The 17392-nt window shown below is 31.5% G+C and overlaps 1 protein-coding gene across 1 annotated transcript; it reads right to left on the bottom strand.

Annotated features, from left to right (window-relative positions):
* Positions 1-16485: 16485 nt before the first annotated feature.
* LOC127254375 (uncharacterized) lies at positions 16486-16932 on the bottom strand. The gene has a single exon (XM_051279465.1). It carries the CDS (start codon positions 16930-16932, stop codon positions 16486-16488), a length of 447 nt encoding a protein of 148 aa, XP_051135422.1.
* Between the last annotated feature and the right edge of the window lie 460 nt (positions 16933-17392).

The raw sequence follows: 17392 nt of genomic DNA, 5'->3' as shown, positions 1-17392 counted from the left end.
TTAAAAATAAATTTAATATGTATGATAAAAAAAAATAAAATATGTATTAAAATATTTTAAAAATTATATCACAATAAAAAAAAATATTACCTGCAATATGGATATCATCAAAGAATAAAATTTTTTATAATACATGTAAATTAAAAAAAAGGGTAAACTGGGTAAACTGTTTTTTTAATTCGGTAACTGGACCCCCTTATCATTTTAGTCCTGTAAGTAGAACCTGTCGCAAACTGGTCCCATAAGTGAAAAATTTTCGCTGTTTTAGTCCTCCAGCGTCGGAGATGCCCGCGTGGCTCGCCGGAGGTGACGTGTCCGCCAGGTGTCGCTGACCTAGCGGACACGTGGATTTTTTATTTTTTTTTCCGTGTTTTTAATTTTTTTTTAAAACTTATTTTTAATTTATTTTAAATTTTATTTGTATTTTTTTTATTTGGTCCAATAAAAAAAAATTTAAAAAATGAAAAAAATGAAAAAAAATAAATAAATCCACGTGTCCGCCAGGTGTCGTTGACCTGACGGAATACCTGGCGGACACGTAAGCTCCGGCGAGCCACGCGGGCGTCTCCGGCGCCGGAGGACTAAAACAGCGAAAATTTTTCACTTATGGGACTAGTTTGCGACAGGCTCCACTTATAGGACTAAAATGATAAATGGGTCAAGTTACGGGAATAAAAAAAACAGTTTACCCATTAAAAAAATATTTTTATTATTTATAGTAACATAAATTAATTTTATAAAAAATATAAAATTTTAAATGTAGATAAATCTCTAGGAAAGATAGAAATAATGAAGTTTAACTGGGTCTTACAAATGTATGATGTTATATATTGTTTGTTTGGGGGGTTGGATTGGATTTACACTATTCATCTCATTTTTTCCCCCAAAAACATCAAATCAAACATCTATTTTTTATTTTTTATATTATACTAAAAATCAATTTTACATTCAAAAAATCACATCAACACCTATTTATATCACATCATACAACTATTCAAATTCAAAATTTTTACTATTTAAATACCAACTCAAAATTCAAACCCTCAAACAAACACACAAATTGATTTAAATTTGTTAAATGTGGTTTGGTTTAATAAATTTTGCCAATAATAAAAGTACGTCAATTGTTATGGGACATGCTAAAATAAAAATGATGTTAATTGTACGTGGTGGGACGGAGGGGCTATTATTTTTTATATATACAAATTATATCAAAATATTATTTAAATTAATTTAAATATAATATCATTTCAAATCAATTTTAAACTACAAATTTCTTTTTTTAAAAAAAAATGTTTGGTTGTAATAGCAAATTAAAGTTATCACTATTCACTATGCATAATTTTTAATACTCAATCCGTCTCGTACACTATAAAAAAATAATATATTTGTAACGGAATTCCGTCCCTAAAGTTCACGTAGCTAACGCAATTTCATTCATAATTCCGTCTCTAATGTCATTAGTAACGGAAAAAGTAGATTTAGAGACACAAATATTTTGTTACAAAAATGATGTTTTCTTGTAGTGATAATAAAGTATCCATTTTTCCATTTTAGTTCGTCTCAGTATCCATTTCCTTTTTTAGTAACTGTACTATCTACCTAACATTACAAATACCCTTACAACTTACAATATATTATACAAATGTCATTACATTTATATCACACATACTAATAAGGTTATTTTAGTCATTTCTACTTTATTCCTACTATATCTCAATATAATACTAATATTTTTAAAACTATATGCAAAAAGCAAATGGATATTTACTTATGGGATGGAGGGAGTAAAAAATATTTTATTTTATTTTTATAAAATATCATATCATATATTGTTTAAATAAAAACAAAAATCAATATATTCATTAAAATCAATTTTAAAACACAATCAAACAAAAATATATGTAATTTTCCTACCCTTTAGTTAAGGTAATTAATAGGTAAAATTGCTTATAACTCCCCCGTGGTTTCGAAACTCAGCGTAAAATCTCCCTGTACTTTAAAAAATTGCATGGTACCCCCTTATACTTTAAAAAACGTTGCATGAAACCCCACCACCATGAAACTTTCCTCGTGTGATAAGAAGATGATTTCCTATCTATATGTTTTGCATGGCAAGGGGGCTTTATGCAATATTTTTTAAAGTATAAGTGCGCGTCATGCAATTTTTTAAAGTAAAATGAGGATTTATGCGGAGTTTCGAAACCACAAAGTGGTTTCATACAACATTTCTTAAAGTATAAGGGGGCATCATTCAATTTTTAAAGTAGATGGAGAATTTACGCTGAGTTGCGAAACCACAGGGGAGTTATGGGTAATTTGTGCCTAATTAATATACTAACTCCGCCTCGCAAAAGGAGTAACATTTGTTTTTTGTACGTAAATTTTTTAATATTAGTATTATATTGGTTTATAGTAAAAAAGACAAAAATATCCATATTAAATTGTGTGATAAAAAATAGTGGCATTTATATAATGTATTGAAAATTGTAATTGTATTAATTATGCTAGATAAACACTACCATTACTAAATTAGGAAATGATATATTTTTTTGGAACCAATAAAAATGGTATCATTTTTATGGGACGGAGGGAGTACTTCGTATGTTATATCTTTATATTTAATTTAGTTTATTTTTTTGCTTTATTTAATTTTTGCACCGTTTTTATGTGATACAATTTTGATTGTTTATACTTCATTTGTCCCAATAGGGTTGTCTTGTTTTTGTATTTTTATCCGTCCCAAAATAATTGTCTTATTTTCTTATTTAGTAATTGTGGTCACCACTTTATAACAAAATTATTCCTACTTTTCAAAACTATCCATAATTATTACTCTAACCTACTTTTTAAAATCATTTAAAAAGTAAGAGTATTTTAGTCTTTTATCTTATATTTTATACCAATTTCACTTAAATATTATTGTTGATGTATTTTTTCAACAAACAAAAAGTAGAATTCAAAGATATGGAAAATATCTTTAAACTTGATTAATTAGTGCCAATCTCTAAACACTGTACGGTACATAAGAAAATTAACTGGAAAATAAAATGCTGGAAAATTAAAGTGGTGATCCCCGAATCTAACTTTACTTTGTTGAAGTTGATTGAAGATGGTTTTTTTTAGGTACCTTAAATAACCCCTTAAAGAAACGGTTTGAACCATCATTTGGTCGGTTACAGCAACTGCTGTCAACCGTCCACCAAGTTCTCCTCTGTTGACACGTGTTGCAACTTCCTTCAACCGTTCGCTGGTTGCAACTTCCTCCAACCGCCCCAGAACTGCCTCTCATGATTTGAACCGTCCCAAAAATGCCTTTCGTCCGACCTGCACATCCACTGCTATGTCCCTTCTTGTCCGACTTCGTTTCGTCCAACCTCTGTGCCACCCGACCAATCTAGAGACTAACTGATCGCTAGACCAAACGATTCCTTGGCCCCCCCGTCAAGCGACCACCATCTGGTCTCTCGTCCGACCACGTATCGTCCGTCTAATTCTTCTTCGCCCGACCTCACTTAGTCTGAACTCTGCATCAACCGACCTCCATATCAGTCGACCTCCGTGTCGTCCGACTCAACCGATTGCGGACCGTCCGACCTGCTCAACCGACTTTGGACCATCCGACCTATTTAACCGACTGAGAACCAACCGACCGCAGACCAACCAAATGTGGTCCCGACCACAGAATAACCGACTGTGGTCCCGACCACAGAACAACCGACTGTGATCCCGACCACGGACCAACCGACCTCGGTCCCGACTGCAGACCAACCAACTGTGGTCCCGACCACAGAGCAACTGACTGTGGTCCCGACCACAGAGCAACCGACCGGTTCTATTTGCCTTATCTACTTAGATGGACAGACTGTCCTCTTGACAGACCTCCGCGTCTGTCCATACTTCTTCCTTGCCCGACCTTCCTCTTGACAGACCTCCGCGTCTGTTCATATTTTTTCCTTGCCCGACCTTCCTCTTGACAGACCTCCGCGTATGTCCGACTTCTTTTTTTCCGACTTCTGGGCCGTTTGGCTTATATCCAGACCCATCCAGAATCCTGCTGCCATTATTTATTATTATTATTATTATTTGTGCTCAACAATTATTATTCCTTAATTCCCGTGTCCACTTTCAATAAGACAAGACATTTTTTCTGGGACGGATAAAGTATTTTTTTTTTTTACTCTGTTAGATGTTTTTTTCTAAATTATTTCTAAAAAAAAATTAATGCAAATAAAGATAAATGTAATTAAAAACTAATTTAGTAAAAAAAAGAAAAAAAACTAATGTAAATAAAAAATCATAATTAAAAATAATTGTGACACTCCAAGTAAAAGATAAATGTGATTTCTTGACGTTTACTTTTAGGAAATTGATTATTATATTGGTGAAATTTCTAAGCCTGTATATGTAATTGTGTACATATGTATATTACTCTCTCCGCGCCGTGCACCGTATCTGCTACACTGTAGACACGATATTTTAGAAGAATTGTAATTAGTAGATAATTAAAAATATATCAGTGAAAATAATTATTTTATAATATAAATAATTATAAATTAAGATTAAAATAACTAATTAGTTTAATTAAAATTAAAAAAAATAAATTAAAAATTTTAAAATGAGATTAAAGTATGTAATCATTTTTCAAAAAACGAAAGTGACATAAAATGTGAGACGGATAGAAACAGCAACATAGACATGGTATATGGGACGGAGCATGGACATGGTATATGGGACAGAGGACTATTATAAACTCCATTGACTTAAGAAGATGCATTTATTTATTCATACGCACGAGTTTGTCTAACTACTTTGAATATTGTAAGGGTCAATGGCTCCAAGAGTTTGTTTGGATGGGTTTCCCACCCTTTTTTTTTTTTTTTTTTTTTTTTTTTTTTTTTAAGTGTTTTTCGTTTAAAAATCTTTTTATCGAAATGATGGAGAGTTTTTGGATATTATATAATACTGCTTCTTCTGTTCCGATAGATGAACTATTTTGTTTGAGCATGAGAATTTAAGTGGTATAAATTAATTATTTAGACAATTATGATTAGTTATTTAATAATTAAAAAAATTAAAATATGTATTTAAATATTTTTAATATTATATCTCAATAAAAATATATATAATCTTGATATTATTTTGTAGACAATAAAATTTTATATACTTCCTTGGTTCCATAACAAAATATCTATTTTTTTATTTTAGTCCGTCCCATAACAAAGTATCCATTTTCTTTTTTTAGTAATTGTACTATCTACCTAACATTACAAATACCCTTACAACTTATAATATATTACACAAATATCATTATCTTTATATCACACATACTAATAAGGTTATTTTAGTCATTTCTACTTTATTTCTACTATATCCCAATATAATACTAATATTTCTAAAACTACGTTCAAAAAGCAAATGGATATTTACTTATGGGATGCAGGGAGTAATACAAATAAATAAAAAATAGAAATAAAAGATTTATTTATCATTACCATAAATTAATTTTATAAAAAAAGTAGAAAGTTTTATGCGTAAATAAAAATATTTGTTAATTGAAGAGAGATGGAAATAAAAAAAAAAAAGAGTGAATCGTATAAGATATTAGAAATTTAATTAATTTATTTGTAATTTGCTTAAGTGTGTTTAAAATTGATAAATTTACCAGAAATAAAAAATGATCATCTTTGGTGGAACAGACAATTTATCTAAAAAAAAAAACTATAAAATAAAGAATTATTTTATTCAAAAAATTATTTAAAATATTTTACTTTTTTTTTATTTATATAAAACTTGTGTAATTTAGGTATTTATTTAGAATCAAACATCAAATTTACACAAGATGATATTCGTGCAAACTTTATATTAACCCATCAAATCTGACATAATAAATAAATAAATAATATTTTATATATTTTTACTAAAATAAAAAAATATAATATAATTTACCTATCACAAAAGGCACCAAACCTCCTATATCCTTCTTTTTCTGACACCTATCATCAATAGGTACGAGTGATTTTGTCCGACAACCCATACAGCAAAATGCATGCAGCTTGAAACGGCCATGCAACTTGCAACAAATTAATTATTTTATTATTTTAAATAATTAAATTTTAGCAAAATATATAACAAATATGTGTATCAATTTATAACAAATAAATAAAAATATAAAATTATTTATTTTTTATTAATATAAATTAATATTCAAATTATATAATTATTAATTTTATAAATTTAATTTAATATATATATATATATTTATATTATTATATTATAACCTATAAAATCAATATACATTAAAATTCTCAAAACTTAAACTAAATCTATTGATGTCTATTACATCCTTAAATAAGAGATATGAATAATTAAGCAAATTTAATAGTATTTTTTAATTTTGTTTAATTTTAAAAAGCTTAAATCTTTGAATGATGATAAACTTTGAAAATAGAGTGTTTTTTTTCGAATAGTTTATCTCATAATGATTTATGTGATGTTGATTTAGAAAATTTTATTACTGAATAAAAAGTTTTATAAGTTACTTTACCAGATAACTTAAATTCGCCTATTGAAATTCTTGAATATATTAGAGCTATTGATTGTTATACAAACATTTCAATTTCTTAACGAATTTTATTAACCATTCATGTAACGGTGAAGTTTTTATAAATTAAAGTTACCGAAAACTTAGTTGAGGTCATCTATGTCACAAGAAAATTGAATGGTTTAGCTATGTTATCTATTGAAAAAGAAATGCTAGAAACCATTGATGTTGATAATATTATTAATGATTTTGCATTAAAAAAAAAAATTCTAGGAGAAGTAATTTTATATAATACTTATGTATTTTTATTTATATTCTGCAGACATACAGTAAAAATAGCTCTCATAAAATAAGAAACAAAATATGGTAACATGGCTGGCGGCAAAATATATGAAGTTGATGAAATAATCCAAAATATTAATAGTTGGTTTAAATATTTTGAGTTGTATTGTTTAATGTTTAATTTGTTTTGCATTAAGCATATTTTGTAAAACTGAAATATTATTATTTTTTAAAAAAAAATTATTTGGTAGGGGCCTCCTTTTTAAGTTTTGCCCTAGGCCTTCGATATGTCAGAAACTGGTCTGCATGAGAGAAGAAAAAATGAAGAAGAATATTGATCTTATCCAAGTAAAAAAGTTTGAAAATTTTAATATTTTTTTGGGAAGAGGTGAAAATTTGGATGCAGACGAGAAAAAGTTGAAGACCAAATTATTCAACAAATTGTTTAATTAACTGATTAATTATCTATGTTGTTATATTATTGCTTTTAATATTCTATTTTTTAGGTTATTATGTATGTTGTTATGTTTATTGATTTTTATATTTTATTTTCTAGGTCATTATGTATTATGTTATGTTTGTCGATTTTAATATTATTACGATGTGTTTTACATCCGATCCGATGTTGTAATTTATATTATTTTTATTTTTGTTTCAATTATTTATTCAGTAATTATATATATTTTAATTATTTTTGTAATTTAATGAATAAATTATAAAATAATTAGAAAATTAAATTGTTATTATTATTAATTAATTATATTTAATTAAAATTTTATTAAACAAAAATATATTAATATTGGTATCATATTTTAAAGAATAAAATTTTATAAAATATAAAAATGTAAAAATTATTAATAAATATATATATAATAAAAATATAATGTATAAAAGATAACTAAAAAAAATATTTTTCTTTTGCCATGACAAGAATACACCCATGTTAGAGTTTTGTGAGGACGCTACAGAAGGAACCAACTCTACACGCTGACATGAAAAAAAATTAATTTTTAATTTTTTTTTATCCGACATGTGGGTTTCGAGAAACTCACCGATGTGGATGACCTAAGTGATTTTGTCCAAAAACCCACACAGCAAACTGCATTCGCTTGGAACGACCATACAGTTGCAACAAATTAATTATTTCATTATTTTAATAATTAAAATTTAATAAAATATATACAAGATGTATATCAATTTATAAAAAATAAAATTTTATATTATATAAATAAATAAAAATATAAAATAATTTATTTTTTATTAATATAAATTAATATTCAAATTATATAATTATTAATTTAATATATATTTATATTATTATATTATTACCTATCAAATCAATATACATTAAAATTTTCAAAACTTAAACTAAATCTACAAATTTAAAGGAACACAAAATTTCAAACTTATTATAAAATTCAATTTCAATCCAAACTAAAACTCAATTTTTCCAACTTTTTAAGAGCAACTGTGATGAAGTTATTTTTGGCCAATGACAAGCGAGGCTGATAATGCACAAATTTGCACAACCCGAAATCAGGATCCAGTGACCCAAACCAGATCCGAATCTTTGTGAAACCGGCGGTCCATTGCTGAACCGCCTAGAAGAATCTAACCGGTCCAGAATAGTGCAATATATATAATGCTTCTGCCCGGTTCATGAGATCACTCACTCTAACTCTGACTCTCACACTTTCTCTCTCCCCGACTCTCAATTCCTCTCTCTAAAAGCCCTAACCCGCGACGGCGATTCCAGCGATCTTACTTGCGTTTCTCCGGCGATTTGAAGGCTTCGACTGAGTTCTTTGATAAACAGCCTGTGCTGAGGCTGTTCCTCGGTTCGATTTACGATTTCAAGCATTCCTTTACAGTGTATTGATTATATTGTCTATTGGAAGGAATTAGGCTTAAATCGTTGATGTTTTCCTTAGATCGTAGTTTGGTTCGCATGTTTGTTGCATTTCCGTGGATGTCGGTTGCGTTTGGGTTGTTATTGTGCATTACAGTAGGTGTTGGGATTATTTTTCGATTGGGTAAACTGAATCCGAGCAGTAGCTTTTGTTTAATAAAAGATTCTTTAAATTCTTTGGTTAAATTCGTGTGTTTCTTGTATATATATGGCTTATCGATCTTGAATATGTAACAACAAGTGGTATCAGAGGCTGTAAGTCATTTTAGTTTATTGGAAAGTTGAAAATTGAGTTTTAATGGTGAACAACTTGTTTTCATTGTAAAAACCAGAAAGTTTTTTTGTAAATAGATTTGAGTCAGTGCAAAATCTTGTTTGAGAACATTACAAAATTAAAACTTGTTTGTGAAGTGGTGTTTAAACACCCCTGTAAATTTTGTTTTCTCCTTGTATAGGCTTTAGTTAGCCTTGTAGGAGATTAAGACTTGAAATCGCCCATATATTGGTTGATTTGTATGGTTTCCTTTTAGCTAAACCATCCAAACTTTACTAATTCGTGTATTAAGTGCGCAGTGAACAAGTTTTAATAGGTTAAGTGACCTGTATTACGAAAAGAAAGCCAAAGAATTGTTGCAGAGCAAGGAGTGAGTAAAATTTCGTTTAAATACAAGTTGTTAATGTGCTAATTGAGTGTTGTGCTTGTGTTTAGTTGATTGTTCAGTGATTGGTTGTTTAGCTGATTGTTAAGTGATTGGTTGTGGCTGTTGGTTGTTTAGTTGGTTGTTAAGTGATTTGTTGTGATAGTTGTGTGTTTAGTTGTCAAGTCTTGTTTTGAATCAGTTAAATAACTATTTCTATTAGTAATATTAACTGCCCTAAAAGTTGGTATTCAAAAGAAACTAACTCAAGGATTGGATGATATTAATAAGTCAAAATTGAAGTTGTTTGCATATTCTGGCTTAGCCAAGCAAAACCAGAATCTGGTTTGTTATTTTTAAAACCGATTTTGTGTGAAGTCTGGGTTGTTTTGAAAATTACAGTGAGTTTTACCTTTAAAATTTGTAAAATGGCAAATCAAACCTATTTTAATAAACAACCATTTGATGGAAAAACTGATTTTGTTATTTGGAAAAAAAAATGAGAAGTGTTCTTGTAACTCAAAGGTTAATAAAAGCAATGGATGTTGATCCAACAACTGACATTCTTGCTGCAATGAGGAATGAGCTGGATGAACTTGCATCATCTTGTATTATCTTGAACTTGGCTGATTCAGTAATAAGAAAATTAGGAATATATGAATCAACAGCCTCCTACCTAATAAATAGATCTCCCTCAATACCTTTAAAAGGTGGTTGTCCCGAGTCTATTTGGAGTGGTAGGGATATAAATTTTTTAAATTCAAGAGTCTTTGGCTGTTCAGCGTTTATACGTGTTTTAAAGTGATAAACTTGAGCCTAGGGCTGAGAAATGTGTCTTTCTAGGATATCCCGAATGAGTAAAGGGATATAGGTTGTGGTTAAACTCAAAGCCTGGTTTTAAAACATTTATTAGTCGAGATGTAACATTTAATGAAAGTGAAATGCCCTGTTTGAAAGAAAATCAATCTATAATTGATGATAATTCGGTGATAAGTAACTCAAATAGTACTCAAAGTGAGGTGGAGCAAATTCATTCTAATTCAGCCAAAGAAGAGGCTGAATTAAGTGAAAATTTGGCTCCAAATGTGGTTGTTTCTGAACCAGCCAGTGCTGATCCAGATTACAGCACAGAGGAGGATTCAGCCTCTGATCCAGGCTTCAGCCCTAGAGATTTGAGTGAGAATTCAGCTTCTGATCTTGCTGGATGTGAACTTTATAATCTTGAGAATTATCAACTAACTATGGATAGAAGTAGGCGGAAAATTAGGCTTCCATCTAGGTTAAATGACTTTGATGTTACTTCATTTGTTTATAATATGTTTGAGTCATTAGATGGGAATGAACCAAAGTCATATAATGAGGTGAATGCAAAACATAGAAATGAATGGGTTAAGGCTATGAATAAAGAGATTAAATCTCTAAAGGATAATAATACCTAGAATTTGGTGCAAAAATTGCCTAACTATTCTGTAATTGAATGTAAATGGCTATATAAAGTCAAACAAAATGAAAATAGAGTTAGATTTAAAACTAGGTTAGTAGCTAAGGGGTATACTAAAAAAGAAGGTATAGATTACAATGATATATTTGCGCCTGTTGTTAAATATTCCACTATAAGATGCATGCTTACTTTTGTTGCTTATTTTGATTGGGAATTGATATAATTAGATGTAAAAACAACATTTTTACATGGTGATTTAATTGAGAAGATATACATGAAACAACCGGAAGGTTATCTTGATAAAAATAAAACAAATCATGTTTGTCTCTTAAAGAAATCACTCTATGAATTAAAACAGTCCCCTAGGCAATGGAACTGAAAATTTGATGAATGCATGAGATCTATGGAATTCATTAGAAGTAACTTTGACCATTGCTTATATTTTAAGATAGCATGTAAACACCCTACGTTCTTGCTGTTGTATGTTGATGATATGTTGTTGATGGGTCCTAGTTTAGAGACAATAAATCATATGAAAGATTGTTTAAGCAAGAAATTTGATATGAAATATTTAGGGGATGCAAAAGTAATACTTGATATGAATATAGTGAAGAATAGAAGGGATAATATATTTTTCTTAACCATTCCACTTATGTTAAGAAAATTCTAAAAAAAATTTCAATGTGTGATTCAAAATACTAATCAGTCCCTTTAGCGTCTAATTTTATTTTTTCTAAAGATCAATGTCCAAAATCTGAAAATGATGTAATTTACATGAAGAATGTTCCTTACTCTAATGCCATAGGCTCAATCATATACTTAATGGTGTGTACTAGGCATGATTTAGCATATGCCATTATTTGTTTGAGTCGCTATATGGCTAATTTGGGTGTGGAACATTGGAATGCTTTAAAATGTGTGTTTAGGTATTTGGTTGGTACTATTGATGTTGGTTTAGTCTTTGGTAAACACATAAGTGAGATTAAACTAAATGGGTATGTGGATTCTAATTATGTTAATGATAGAGATTCTAGGAAGTCAACTACATTTTATATCTTTACACTATGTGGTTCATGTGTTTGTTGGAAGTCTCAACTTCAACATACAGTTGCTCTTTCTACTACCAAATCTGAATATGTGACTATAACAGAAGCTCTAAAAGAAGTTTTATGGTTAAAAGGATTGTTAAGCGAAATTGGGTATTTGAAAAATGATGTAACTATTTTTTTCAGATAGTCAATCGGGGATCCAGCTGTGTAAAAACCCAGTTTTTCATGACCGAACTACACATATAGACGTTAGGTTTCACTTTATACGTGATATTGTGTCAAAAGGTCTTCTGAAACTTGAAAAAATTCCAACTGAATATAAACCCTGCGGACATGAGAACTAAGGTTTTGTCTTTTTCAAAATTTAACTTGTATAAGAAAATAGTGTATATCGATACTTTTGATTAGGTTTTTTTTTAAACTGTAAGTTAAAATTTTTTTGGGTTTCTGTTCTGTTTTCTGCATTGGTCTGTTTTATGTTGCTATGTTGCCATGAAATTTTTTTTTTTAAAAAAAAAATTGAGAATTCTAATCTTGCTAAGTAAGTCCGCAGGTTAAAAGATTGAAAGCAATTGAAGCTCGGACCGTGATGACACCCATGATGTGCCACTTTCTCCATGCCCAAAAAGGTGGAGATTGTGGAGTTATTTTTGGCCACTGACAAGTGAGGCCGGTAATGCACAGACCTGCACAACCTGAAACCCGGATCCAGTAACCCGAACCAAATCTGGTTCTTTGTGAAACCGGCGGTCCATTGCTGAACCGCCCAAAAGAACCGAACCGGTCCAAAACAGTGCAATATATATAATGCTTCTACCCGGTTCATGACATCACTCACTCTGACTCTGACTCTCACACTTTCTCTCTCCCCGACTCTCGATTCCTCTCTCTAAAAGCCCTAACCCGCAACGGCGATTCCAGCGATCTTCCTTGGGTTTCTCCAGTGATCTGTCCGGCAATTTGAAGGCTTCGGCTGAGTTCTTTGATAAACAGCCTGTGCTGAGGCTGTTCCTCGGTTCGATTTGCCATTTCGAGCATTCCTTTACAGTGTATTGATTATATTGTCTGTTGGGAGGGATTAGGCTTAAATCGTTGATGTTTTCCTTAGATCTTGGTTTGGTTCGCATGTTTGTTGCATTTCCGTGGATGTCGGTTGTGTTTGGATTGTTATTGTGCATTACAGTAGGTGTTGGGATTATTTTTCGATTAGGTAAACTGAGTTCGAGCAGTAGCTTTCGTTTAATAAAAGATTCTTTAAGTTCTTTGGTTAAATTCGTGTGTTTCTTGTATATATATGGTTTATCCATCTTGAATGTTTAACAACAAAATGCAATGGTAACTATAAAAAGGAAGCATCATTATCTAATATGTCCAAGTAATATCATGCATTTGTTGATAAAGAAAGAGAAGCAATACAGTAGCTTCATTTTAGAAGAAAGAAAAGGAAAAAAAAAAGAGAGAAGAGATGAGGAAGAAAGAGAAAGAGAAAGAAATATAAATGAAGAAAGAAAAAAGATGGAGAGAGAAAGAAAAACGAAAAGAGAAAAAGAGAGTACGTGGAGAGAGAAACAAGGTAGAGGAGAGAGAAAGACATAAAAAAATCAAAGAATGACTTGAATTGGGCTTCTTCCGCACCATGGCCTGATCAAAATTTTCAATTTTTTCCCGTTAAAATAAAAGTTATTATGTAATGTATTTTGAGAAGTCTTAAAAAAAACTTCTAATCTGACATTAAAAGTTTTATATAACAGAGTCATTACAATTGCTCTGAGAAGAAACCCACATTATTTCTCTTATTAAAATATATGCTCAAATGTTGAGGACAGAGTTTTTAACAAAAAAAAAAAAATGATTAATAAATGTTAGTTTTTACCTTTTGACAGTGAAAAATATAAAAAAATAAAATAAAATATTTTTTAATGAAAAATAAAATAAAATTCATTTTTTTAATGAGAAAATTAATGTAAATTTAAATAAGAAATAGAGTAGTTATTAAGCTTCATTTATAATTTTCATAAAAGATGACGGGTGTGTTTGTTTTGTGTTTGGGTATAGTTTGATTTAAAAGAATATTTTTTTATATAAAATATAAAAAATAATATTTATAATATATAAATAATAAATATTTATAGTATATTGATTTTAAAAAAAAAGTGTTAAAAAAATTTTGATAAAAGAACAAAGCCAACAACTCTATATATAGGGCTGCATTTTATTAAAACATTTATTGAATATCATCGTGAGTTTTGATAGATGTTTTGTAGATATACAGGCCCACATTTGGAGGTCCAGTTTTGTAGCTTACCACGAGCATATTACTCTTGAAGTGAGTTGATATCGACCACTGATTTAGGGCCCTCAATCATAGCTATCACCAATGCATATATGTATTGGTACAAACTCTAATCTATTAGGTCGTACTATTTGTTTAAAAATTTTAGTTAAAACTGCTCGTAATTCTTTTGTGGTTTTGAAATTCAGTGTAAAATCTCTTTATACTTTAAAAATTGCATGACAACCCCTTATACTTTCCGAAAACGTTGCATGAAACCCCACCCCCATGAAAACTCCCTTTATGATGAGAAGGTGATTTTCTATCTGTATGTTTTGCATGGCGGAGGTTTCATGCATTATTTTTTAAAGCATAAGAGAGCGCCATGCAATTTTTTAAAGTAAAGTGGGGATTTACGCTTAGTTTTAAAACCACAGTGGAGTTTTATGCAAAAAATTTTAAAGTATAAAGGGATACCATGCAATTTTTAAAGTAAATGAAGAATTTATCCTGAGTTTCGAAACCATAAGGGAGTTATGGATAATTTTGCCAAGATTTTATATGAAATATTATTCATAAAAATGAATTTTCTTTTAAAAAAAATTAAAATATCAAATTAAAATATTATTTTTATTATTCAATCCTCCAAACAAATATTACTGGTTCCTTGTGAGTGTATATAATACCATTGTGTAATGCTGCTACATGTTAGACCGGATAACTTAATAGATTAGGATCATGTGTGGTATTTTGCATGTTTTTCTTCTTTCTTAATATTCTAGCTATTTAATTTTTTTTTATATATGTTTAGATTGTATATAGGTTGATAAAGTTTATTTTTTTATTTTTATCAGATGTTTTGTTTTTATTATCGGTAAGATGAAAAGAATTATATAAATGAGTAGGTAAAATAATTACAGAGCTCCCGAAAATCGAGGGAGGTCAGTAAGCACAAGATTGACAGTCCACCCTGAACAAAAAGAGACAAAACTACGCCGGCATACGAGAACAGAGGCAAGCCACCAAAGCCTAATTAAAAATAAAGACTAATTAGTCCGGTAAATGATGTTCTGGTGGTGTGGAGGTTGAACAGGTGACCGTGAGGTTATGGTTTCAAGCTCCTAACACCTAAGGTCATCTGCTACACATGCCTGTTGAGTCTAGTTTGTAGGGTATTAGGTTCGATCAGAGATTTACTCAGTGCGCACTTTTGGATAGAGGCTGCGGATTTTCACGTTATTAAAAAAATATATAATGGATTTCCACGGCATAAAAAAAATAAAATAAAAACTAATTACAAACAAAATTAATCCTAAGTCAAAAATAAAGCAGGGCCATTTTGGTGAGCATCCAGCATACGGTAAAGAACCCAGGTGATCCACCAGACTGAATCGTTGGCAGCTTCAAGTTTAAATGTCCATTTTAGCAAAGACCTATTAAAGAGTAAAAAATACGATAACAACAGGCCTTAATTTTACTCGTCGAGACAGCAGGATCCAAGGCAAAGTTTGGGGAGGGATTGGACGACTAGGCTAGCTGCCATTTGATCCCGGGGATCTGAAAATTGTTGGATAATCGGTTATCTGCAATCGATTATTTTGTGAGTGAAAATACGATGGATCCGTGTACCAAATTAATATAATTATTTATTTATTTGTGTATGGGGTTTGGTTAATATTTTGGCTATTTTCCCTGTATTGAGACAAACCAAATTGTGCAACTCCAAATTAAACCCGGGTATATGGCCTAAGTCGCAATATTATTTGGATAAAATATTATCCGTTGGATAGATTTATTATAATCTCAAACGGAAGGTTTGCAATTAGAATAAATTACAATCGTTTCAAATGGAAGGTTTGAAATTAGAATAAATTACGATTGTCACAAACCAAAGGTTTGTAATTAGAATCAATTACAACTGCTTCAAACGGAAGGTTTGAATTCATAATTAATTACGTCGATAATTAAGGTCGTAATTATGATCGTAATTAATCCTCTGCCATTTTGGTCGAGTGGAGACGCCTATATAAAGGGTCTCCCCCTTTATTCTAATAACCAACAACAAATAATCCTCTCTTCCTTCTCTCCTCTCTTCTAGCTTTCCCGGCAGCCTCCCCAGCTCAATTCCTCTCTCGTTTTTGTTCGCCGGAGCTCCAACGATTAGAGGTGCCACTCTCTTTGGAGACGGAAACCGTTTTATCTTTGGGGTAGAACGCCATCCACCGGAGGCACTACCGAGGCGTATCTAATTTTCGGAAAGAGGATCCATCATCGACTCGGTTTCACGTTTATTCTCGCAATACCCATATATTCCAACAATCGAAAATTAGATAGTACTTTTGCGAGAATGTCAACCCCTGCCGAAGTCGTCGCCGGAGCCACCGCCGAAACCTCCGCCGGAGAAGTCTCCGGAACCTCCGCCGGAGCTGTCACCGGAACCCCCGCCCGAAAAGTCGCCGGAACCGCCGCCGGAGAAGTTGCCGGAACCGCCGTCAGAAAAGTCGCTGGAGCCGCAACCGGAGATGTCGCCGGAGGAGTCGCCGGAATCTCCACCGGAGATGTTGCCGGAGCCGTCACCGGAGGAGTCGCCGGAGGAGTCGCCGGAACCCGCAAACAACGTAGTTGCTCCTTCACTTGGGCCAGTTCCCTTTATGGACAGCCCTTTGTTTTCTAGATTTGCCCCTGGGGGATATGGGGGATTTCCTGGGTTTGTGGCCGCACCCTCTGCTTCATTCGCGGCCCAAACTGTTGGTCCTGGGCTTGGCGGATGATGCCCCATGTACAATTCCACAACCATTCACGGGAGTGGACTTTAAGAGATGGCAGGAGAAGATGCTCTTCTACCTGACTGCGATTGGGTTTGACATGTTCGTGTTGCACGATGGCCCAATCACCCCAGAGCCCAGTACGGATCAGCAGACGTATGAATTATGCATCGTGGGCACACAGAGACTACATGACAAGAAATGCTATATTAGGTAGTCTCTCTAACTCTCTTTATAATGTATATTGCAAAATAAAGAGTGCGAAAGGGTTGTGGGATGCCCTTGAGAAAAAATATAAGTCCGAGAATGCCGGGTCTAAAATATTTGTTGTGGCCCGATTTATGGACTATAAGATGGTAGATGGCAAGCCTATTGTCGAACAAGTGGAAGAATTTCAATATATTGTTTACTCTGTTATCGATGAAGAGATGTCACTGTCAGAAAAGTTCATCACGAGTGTAATGATCGAGAAATTGCCTTCGAGTTGGAGCA

Source organism: Andrographis paniculata, unplaced genomic scaffold, assembly GCF_009805555.1.
Source record: "Andrographis paniculata isolate CXL003 unplaced genomic scaffold, ASM980555v1 Contig52END, whole genome shotgun sequence".
Lineage (NCBI taxonomy): Eukaryota > Viridiplantae > Streptophyta > Magnoliopsida > Lamiales > Acanthaceae > Andrographis > Andrographis paniculata.
This window is presented reverse-complemented; position numbering and strand designations above follow the sequence as displayed.

Coding starts and splice junctions, on each gene's coding strand:
- LOC127254375 (XM_051279465.1), bottom strand. CDS start 16,932: ATGGTTGTGGAATTGTACATGGGGCATCATCCGCCAAGCCCAGGACCA.